Source organism: Beta vulgaris, chromosome 5 (genome assembly GCF_026745355.1).
Source record: "Beta vulgaris subsp. vulgaris cultivar EL10 chromosome 5, EL10.2, whole genome shotgun sequence".
Taxonomy (NCBI): domain Eukaryota; kingdom Viridiplantae; phylum Streptophyta; class Magnoliopsida; order Caryophyllales; family Amaranthaceae; genus Beta; species Beta vulgaris.
The window spans coordinates 64926007-64936047 of NC_079206.1; the positions used below are offsets into that span (position 1 = coordinate 64926007).

At 37.6% G+C, this 10041-nt stretch overlaps 1 protein-coding gene across 1 annotated transcript; it reads left to right on the forward strand.

The window, feature by feature from the left end:
- The first annotated feature begins 7745 nt into the window (after window positions 1–7745).
- LOC104894685 (hevamine-A) lies at window positions 7746–9829 on the forward strand. The gene is made up of 2 exons (XM_010680978.4): window positions 7746–8422; window positions 9172–9829. Exons 1-2 carry the CDS (start codon window positions 7965–7967, stop codon window positions 9593–9595), a joined length of 882 nt encoding a protein of 293 aa, XP_010679280.2. The 5' UTR covers window positions 7746–7964; the 3' UTR covers window positions 9596–9829.
- The last annotated feature ends 212 nt before the right edge of the window (window positions 9830–10041 follow it).

Below are 10041 nucleotides of genomic sequence, written 5' to 3' on the forward strand. Positions count from 1 at the left end.
ATATTAGTAAGTTTGATCCAAGCAACCCACATTTACTTATCTACTTGATTCTTGTAAGTTTTAAAGCAAACTAATAAAGGTTGGGAGTTTGCAAACACAACAGTTTTTTTGTCCAAGAATATCCAACATCCAATAATTCATTTGTGCCAAGTTCTATTTGTTTGTGTGCTTGATGATCAGATGATCAGATGATACATGATAAGAAGCAATTATAATGCTTAACCACGGAATGTTGCCAGTAAATAGAGAAGCCAGATTGATAACCTACCACTTTCAGTTAGAATTTCAAATTGTGGGGAAGAAGGCAAAGACCAAGAGGCAGTTTGATATTTTAAAAAGTATTTATAGTAGAGAAATATGTAGCAAAGAAGATTAAACCCTAGGCTGAGAAGAGCAAAATTTGAGCCATGACAAAATATATTGAATAAAATATAGAAATTATTGTACTGTGAACTTCTCCTCTGGTATGGCCTCACCCTCAAAACAAGGAACTAATCCTCTTTCTCCTAGTTGGAAGCTAGTTAGAACACAAGTAAAGAAACTATATAGTTGAAAAGTAATCCTTCTGTGCCACCTCCCCAACCCAATAGAAATTCATGATTATAAAGCAATATAAAGTGCGATTCCCTTAATTCTTTCATGCTAATAATCTGTTTAAATGTTCATTTAATAAAATGGATTATTAAATGGAAAGATACAATTAACTCAAGCTCAGGAATTCAAAGCAGACTTCCCACCCAAACCCCAATCATAGGAATTCTACCAGCAAATTAAGATTCAAGAATTCAAACCAATCTTTCCACTCAAACCCAAAAGCATGCAAACCAAAATCAGTAGGAAAAATTGAAATCAAACGACCAACCTCCAAATCCGAGAGTTGAGCCACATCCGAAATCCATTAGCAAGCATCAATTGAGACGGAGCTCGCACTGCACTCAAGCTTGAGCCTTTGAGTTCGATGTGACGCAATTTCGGTGTGATTTGCATGTTGAATTCCTGAATTCCGAATTCAATTGATTAAGTTTGTCAATTTTGTTGATTTGTTGATTGTTGATGATTGTTGATGTTGATTTGTTGATTTGTTGATGTGGATTTGTGGATTGAATTCCTCACCGCTAATTTCTAATGATGAAATGATGCTTGATGATTGAAATACCTAATCGCTAATTTCTAAAATCAGCTCGAATTTCCGAAATACCTATTTGCAAATCAGGTTAATTGATGACGATGATGATTGAATTTTTTTGAGAGCAACTGAGATTACTGGAACTGGAAATTAGAAATTAGAAGTGGATTGAAATTTGAGTCCAACTGAGGAGCTGCGAGATTGAGAAGGAGAAGGGAGCAGCACGTGAATGAAGCGTGCAGTGAAATGGGAATGAGACCATGTGAGCAACACATGTTTTTGAAATGAATAGTAAATTTCAACCTTTTGTCACCCATAACACTATTGAAAGGAATAGTGTTGGGAACTCCTACTTTTAAAAGGTGTAAGATGATGTATGGTAGTATTAAATGGTAAAGCACTAAAACTCCTATAATACACAAAAGTTTACATATTATAGATTCGTACATGAGACGATGTTACAATATACTTCCTCCGTTTTTTTATATTACAATAATTACTATTTTGGGTCGTTTCATATCTATTGCAACAATTCCAATTTTGGTATAAAAAGCAACTTTAACTGATAATATTTCCCTTACTTTATCTTATTATTTAAAACCATCATTAATTACTCACTTTAATTTGCCTTATAAAATTGCTTTTATTTTCTAAGGATGATTTCTCTTCTACTCTAGTTAATTAAAGAGTTACTTTTATGCTAAACTACTCATTTGTTCCAAATCCATAAAAATTGTGTCCAAACACATTCAAAAAGAACGGAGGTAGTATTAATTTGGCTAATTTTAATGGGATTGGGTCACCTTTAGTTTTTACTACTTATAACCTTCAACTTTGGCTGTTTTTGGGACATTTTTACACTTTTTCGGAACTGGTCATATTTTCTCCCGAAACATTCATAGGAAAGTCGACGTGACTTGTGACGTTGCGCGGGTGCTTGGCACCATTTGTGTTGCCTCGAAAAGCCTCTGAACACTGGTCATATTTTCTCCTAAAACATTCCTAGCAGTGCTGACAAACCTTGTAATGTTGTGCGGGTACTTAGCAAAATTTGCATTGCCTTGAAAAGCCTTTGAATACCCCATTTGTTCATTTCTTGTGAAATCCAAATTGCCTCGAAATAAACGTAAAGGCATCCACATATTCGTTCCAAACCACATGATTCATTTCTAATGACCTACCATGACCCTAGGAGGCATCTCGTGGGGTTCGGAACTTGGATCCCGGGGAAGTCCGAAAGCTTGCATTATAACCTTCAATTTTGTCTGTTTTTAGGACATTTTTAGACTTTTTCGGGAATGCTCTTATTTTCTCCCAAAACATTTCGAGGAGTGCGAAAATGACTTGTAACATTGCGTGGGTGCTTGACATCATTTGCATTACCTCAAAAAGCCTCTGAACACTTCATTTATTCATTTCTCGTCAAACACAAAATTGCCTCGAAATGAACGTAAATGCATCCACATATTAGTTCCAAGCCACATGACTTCTTTCCAATGACCTCCCACCATGTCGCTAGGAGGCATCCCGTGGCGTTTGTAGCTTGGCCCGTGAAAGTCCTAAAGCGTGTATTATAACCTTCTATAATTTTGGTTGTTTTTGGGACATTTTTTTACTTCTCCAAGTTTGGTCATATTTTCTCCCGAAACATTCCTAGGAGTGACGGCGTGACTTGTAACATTGCGCGGGTCCTGGGCACAATTTGCATTGCTTCGAAAAGCCTCTGAACGCCCTATTTGTTCATTTCTCTTGAAACCCAAATTGCCTCGAAATAAACGTAAAGGCATCCACATATTCATTCCAAGATACATGACTCGTTCGTTTACAATGACCTCCCATGTCCCTAGGAGGCATCCCACCGCGTTCGAAACTCGGGCCCCGGAAAAGTCCGAAAGCGTGTATTATAACATTCAATTTTGGCTGTTTCTGGGACATTTTTGGACTTTCTCGGGTCTGATCATATTTTCTCCCGAAACATTAGTAGGAAGACCGAAGTGACTTGTAACGTTGCGCGGGTGCTTGGCACTATTTGTGTTACCTCGAAAAGCCTCTAAACACCTCATTTGTTCATTTCTCGTGAAACCTAAAATTGCCACGAAATGAACGTAAATGAATCCATATATTCGTTCCAAGCCACAAGACTTCTTTCCAATGACCCCCACGTCCCTCGGAGGCAACCCGTGGCGGTCGGAGCTCGTGCCCCCAGAAAGTTCGAAAACATGTATTATATAGCCTTCAATTTTGTCTGTTTTCAGGATATTTTTGGACGTCTCGGGGTTGGTCATATTATCTCAAAACACATTCCTAGGATTTCCAACAAGACTTGTAACGTTGCACGGGTCCTTGGCAGCATTTGCATTGGTTCGAAACGCCTCTCACACGCCCCATTTATACGTTCATTTTTCGTGAAACCCAAATTGCCTAGAAATGAACGTAAATGCATCCACATATTCGTTCCAAGCCACATGACTCCTTTACAATTACCTACCATGTCCCTAGGAGGCATCCCGTGGCGTGCGAAACTCGAACCCCGAAAAAGTCCGAAAGCGTGTACTATAACCTTTAATTTTAGCTGTTTTTGGGATATTTTTGGACATTTTCGGGTCTGGTCATATTTTCTCCCGAAACATTCTTAGGATGGCCAACGTGACTTGTAACGTTCATCGAGTGCTTGGCACCATTTATGTTGACTTGAAAAACCTCTAAACACCCCATTTGTTCATTTCTCGTGAAACCTAAAATTGCCTCGAAATGAACGTAAATGCATCCATAAATTCGTTCCAAGCCACATGACTCATTTTCAATGACCTCCCATGGCCCTAGGAGGCATCCCGTGGCGTTCGGTGCTTGGACCCCGTGAAAGTCCTAAAACGTGTATTATAACCTTCAATTTTGGTTGTTTTTGGGACATTTTTTGGCTTCTCCAGGCTTGGTCATATTTTCTCCCGAAAGTTTCCTAGGATTTTCGACATGACTTGTAACGTTGCGCGGGTCCTTGGCACAATTTGCATTACCTCGAAAAGCCTCTAACACCCCATTTGTTCATTTCTCGTGAAACCCAAATTGCCTCGAAATAAATGTAAAGGCATCCACATGTTCGTTTCAATCCACAGGAGACTTTTCCAATGACCTAGCTACCATGTCTTTAAGAATAATCCCGTGGCGTTCGAAACTCGGACCCCGAAAAAGTCCGAAAGCGTGTATATGAAATTTTGCTGTTTTTGGGACATTTTTGAACTTTTCCAGGCCTGGTCATATTTTCTTCCAAAACGTTCCTAGGAAGATCGACGTGATATGTAACGTTGCGTGGGTGCTTCGCACCATTTGTGTTGCCTCCGAAAAGCCTCTAAACACCCAATTTGTTCATTTCTCGTGAAACCTAAATTTGCCTTGAAATGAACGTCAAAGTATTCACATATTCATTTCAAGCCACATGACTCCTTTGTAATGACCTACCTTGTCCTTGGGAGGCATCTTGTGGCGTTTGGAGCTCGGTCCCCAGGAAAGTTCAAAAGTGTGTATTATAACCTTCAATTTTGGATGTTTTCGAAATATTTTAGAATTTTTTCAGGCCTGGTCATATTTTCTCACTAGATGTTCCTAGGAAGGCCAACATGACTTGTAACGTTGCGCGGGTGCTTGACACCATTTGTGTTGCCTCGAAAAGCCTCTAATACTCCATTTGTTCGGTTCTCGTGAAACTGAAAATTGTCTCGAAATGAACGTCAAGGCATCCATATATTCGTTCCAAGCCACATTCCTCCTTTCCAATGAACTCCAATGGCCCTAAGAGGCATCCCGTGGCGTTCGGAGCTTGTGCATTGAGAAAATCCGAAAGCGTAACCTTCAATTTTGATTGTTTTTGGGACATTTTTTTTTTACTTTTACGGGCCTGTCATATTTTCTCCTGAAACATTCCTAGGAGTGCTATCAAGACTTGTAATGTTCCGCGAGTCCTTAGCAAAATATGCATTGCCTCGAAAAGCTTCTAAACACCCCATTTGTTCATTTCTTGTGAAACCCAAATTGCCTCGAAATGAATGTAAAGGCATCCACATATTCGTTCCAAGCCACATGACTCATTTCCAATGACCTACCTTAAAAGTCATACGGAAAAGAGCCTACCTCTAGAGTAGATGAGGTTCGAAGCTCGTACCCCGGGAAAGACTGAAAGCGTGTATTATAACCTTCAATTTTTTTGTTGTTTTTAAGACATTTTTGGACTTTTCCGGGCATTCTCTTATTTTCTCCCGAAACATTCCTAGGAGTGCCGAAACGACTTGTAACTTTGCGCGAGTGCTTGACACTATTTTCATTGCCTCGAAATGCCTCTGAACACCTCATTTATTCAGTTCTCATCAAACCCAAAATTGCCTCAAAATGAACGTAAAGGCATCCACATATTCGTTCCAAGCCACATGACTCTTTTCGAATGACCTCCTATGTCGCTAGGAGGCATCATGTGGCGTCTGTAACTCGGGCCCCGTGAAAGTCCTAAAGCGTGTATTATAACCTTAAATTTTAGCTTTTTTTGGGACATTTTTTACTTCTCCGGGCCTGGTCATATTTTCTCCAGAAACATTCCTAGGAGTGCCGACATTACTTGTAACGTTGCGCGGGTCCTTGACATAATTTGCATTGCCTCGAAAAGCCTCTAACACCTCATTTGTTCATTTCTCGTGAAACCCAGATTACCTCGAAATAAACGTAAATGCATTCACATATTCGTTCCAATCAACATGACTCATTTCCAATGACCTACCATGTCCGGATGTCCCTAAGAGGAATCCTGTGGCGGTTGGAGCTCGGACCCCGGAAAAGCCCGAAAGCGTGTATTATAACCTTCAATTTTGGCTATTTTTGGGACATTTTTGGACTTTTTCGGAACTGATCATAATTTCATTTATTTCTAATGGGTGATTGGAATAATAAATTTAGGCCGTGATATATGAATAATTGAGTTCCACAAATTTTCTGTTCAAGCGAAATGATTGATCATAAGCTATCTATAGTTAGGCGTGTTCAAGCAAAATGATCGATCCTAGGCTATCATACATGGTGCTAGTCGGTTTTTTTTAGCACCCCTATAACTATCCTACATGTGCAACGATTTACTCATTTGAAATCTTTAAATATATTGAATTAAGAACATTATTCTTAGGGAATTGTAAGAGGGCTGTAGACTTAGCTTGTAGTCACGTTGTGTAATGGTTGATCGTTTTTGACCTATTTCTGGTATTAGATATTGGCTATTTGTACTTTATATTGCTTGTTTGAGTTAACTGTTTGTAAACAGCTTGATACTAGCAGTTGTTCTTTTTAAAACATAATAATACCACAAGTAAACAGAAATTAAAGTAATGGCAAAGGGATAGTTAATTTTTTTGTGGACATCTTTCTACATCTTACTTGTCTTAAACTACTAAAATGTAATTAACCTTAAAAATACCTTGGAACATCTTCCGAGATAAAAAAAACTAGCTAGTTTATAAAATAAAATGTGTGATAGAGCAATGAATCTGCTAGAAACCTTGAGCTTTTCTCTTAATTGATGGTAAATGTTATGGCATCTAGTAATAGGCCAATTCGTGGTCCAAAAAATGGATGTTTTAACTAGTGTATAGCCCAAGCATTGCTCCGAATTTTACGGTTTTAATTTTTGCATGGTTGAACCTTTGTTTCTATCGTTTATGCAACTCGTATTGTGTGCTTTGTTTCGTTTGTAATACCATGTATTTTGTAAGTTGCGATATAAAACAACTAATTATGACCGAATTTTAGCGTTACTTTACTTTTGGAATAATAGATATATGTCAATTGCAATAATGAAAATAATATTCCAACTTCATCATTGGAGTTAGGGAATGATGGTCACTATTAAGACATATAAGGGGTTTTGAGGACATGAGAATCAATAAAACATAAGTATTAATTAGATCGAATTTTCAGTATAAGGAATAAACTAGACAAACTATGGATAAATACAAGCGACCCTTTATTAAATCTAAGCGATCTTTTCATCTTTTCATCGGCGTTTGCCCTCGGATTTAATCGGGGGATCAAATTGATCATGGAAATATGAGTTTAATTAGTCGGTCAAATGTATATTTATTAAGAGGTCAGGAATTCGATTCAAGACACCAATATACTTTTCCTGAAAATTCTGAGGGAGGGTTCCACGTAGCTTATAAACTTTGACAAACACACTTTTCAATATATTTGTATAGATTTATGAGGATTGAGCTTTTTTTTTTTTTTTTTATTACCTTGTCAACATGGCCTTCTTATCCTTTTAATTGTCCTAATTAAGGCTATCACATGCCTTAGTGGTCTGAAATTAATAAGAAAGACCCACATAGAAGGCTACTAATACTAGCGGTATTTGAAAATTCAGATTATTATGAAATGCATGGTTTATCTCAAACTGTGGATATGCATGCCGCGCATGTACGATAATGCATGTATAGTAAAACTGACCCAGCTAGCTCCTAACTTTATTAAGTTGTTTATACCTATAGCTCATTGTTATAACTTATAAACGCCCTTTGGATCACAATAATTATATATGGACTATGGTATAACTCGTATAACTATTCAAAACTTAACTTCATGATTAGCATAATTACAATGATCAAACAAGGCATGCTATTAGACTATACCATAGGTAATTAAGCAAACCTTCTAGGAAGGACCCCTCAACTTCGGCCCATGGGATAATCGCCTTTCGATCATAGTTCTTGAGCTCTATAAATATGCTAATTGAGCTATTGAACCCTAAACATATCCACATATCATACAAATCAAAACACACACGTACACAAAAAAAAAATTCACAAGTATGGCTACAAAAATCGTGTTTGTTGCATTCCTTTCCCTAATCCTAGCTAATGCTGCCTATGGAGGTGGCATTGGTATCTATTGGGGCCAAGGTCAAGAGAGTAATCTTAACCAAACATGTTCTACTAAGTTATATTCTCATGTCAACATAGGTTTTCTTAGTACGTTTCGCAATGGACGAACTCCAACTTTAAACCTTGCCAAACATTGTAATCCATCAAACGGTGGTTGTGGATTACTTAGTAATCAAATCAAATATTGTCAATCAGTTGGGGTGAAGGTATTTCTCTCTATAAGTGGTAATGCTGCAGGTTATGCTAGCTTGAATTCTTCTTATGAGGCTAGAATCCTAGCAAATTATCTATGGACCAAATTTTTGGGAGGCAACTCGCGTTCACGACCCTTAGGTAATGTTGTACTTGATGGGGTCGACTTCTATATTGAAAGTGGATCAACAAAGTAAGTATCATGGTAACTTTTTTTTAGCTTCATTCTCACTTTATTTTTACTTTGTTCTAGAAAAATAAGTTTAAATTAGAGGTGCTTATGAACCGGGCCTTAAAAAATAGATCATTGGTCGGGTCGGGCCATGCCATGCCAAAATTCGGGTCAATTTTTGTGCCCAAAATCCGCTATTTCGGGCCAGAATTGACGGACTTTTAGGCCAAAAAATAGACTAAAAGTCATTTGTTACTTGCCCAAAGCTTGGGCCAAAGCAAAAAAACGGGTCGGGCCTGACTGCGAGCCAAAATATCTACCCAAACCCGCCCAAAAATTGGGTCGGGACGGCCAGGACAGGCCCGCGGGATAGGCTGGAGTTGATCAGGTCTAGTTTAAATGAATTAAGTTCCCCTTTTCAAGGCATAACTTCACTTATATTATTGTCCTATAAAAAGAAACAAATTAAATATTGGAGCCACAAGTACGTTAGGCTAAGTTAGTTGGTGTATATACCAAGGATATCTTATCCTACTGGTTAAGATTGAGGTGCTATGAACGATAGGTTACAGGCAGGTTCGAATCTCCCCTCCCCTTCTTTGTACTTTATACTACCTTCGTGGTTCATATGGATAAAAAAAAAAGTTAGTTCGTTGGTGTATGTATGTATCACTATATATATACACACATTATTAATAGTCTAATTATAATCTTTAATTTGTTCCCTATAGTACTAAATGTATGTTAAATCTCATGCATGCATCATGTAGGTATTATGATCTTTTGGCGCGCTACTTGGCTTCCTATAGTACAAAAGCAAGGAAGGTGTACCTAAGTGCAGCTCCTCAATGTCCTTACCCAGACAAGTATCTAAACGTCGCCCTAAACACCGGACTTTTCGATTATGTTTGGGTTCGATTCAATAATAATCCTTCTTGTGAGTACACTACAAAGAATGCCAAAAACTTCTTCAAAGCATGGAATTATTGGACATCAATTAAAGCAAATAAAGTGTTCTTAGGTTTACCAGCATCTCCTAAAGCAACCAACAGTGGATTTATACCAGTGAATGTCTTAAAGTCACAAGTACTTCCTGTTATTAAGAAATCTCCAAAGTATGGAGGTGTTATGCTTTGGTCTAGGTATTGGGATCAAATTGGAAAATATAGTCCTGCTATTAAAAACTATGCTTAATTAAATTTAGCTCGTAATTAATTAAGTTTGTCATTATATAATATTTGTTTTGAGTGTATCTAATTATCTATGCATTTAGTTGAAGGAATAAAGATGTAATAAATTGGGAGGATTTAACACCTCTCATTTTATGTTAATCTAGGCTGTGAAAAAACAGCCAACGTAAAATTATGTAATGTTTTGTATGCATGATATAATTTAATAAAAGTTGAAGATTTCCCTTTTATGCTATGATATCATGGTTTACATGAGTGATTGTCATTGTGTAGTTTTTTATTTGGGGGGTGCTAAAGATTAACAGTGATAATTAATCAACTCCTAAGAGCACCTCCATTCATGGGGCACCCCATTTTTTCTCTCTCCTCACCTTATTTGTCCACCTCATTTTCCACTACCTCCCCATTTTACCTTACTCAAATTTGAACTACTCTCATCTACCTCCCCAT

What these genes read in the sequence shown, in the direction of transcription:
- LOC104894685 (XM_010680978.4), top strand. Translation starts at nt 7,965, where the DNA reads ATGGCTACAAAAATCGTGTTTGTTGCATTCCTTTCCCTAATCCTAGCT. An exon ending in ATTGAAAGTGGATCAACAAA is followed by an intron (nt 8,423 to 9,171) that starts GTAAGTATCATG and finishes TGCATCATGTAG; the next exon opens with GTATTATGATCTTTTGGCGC.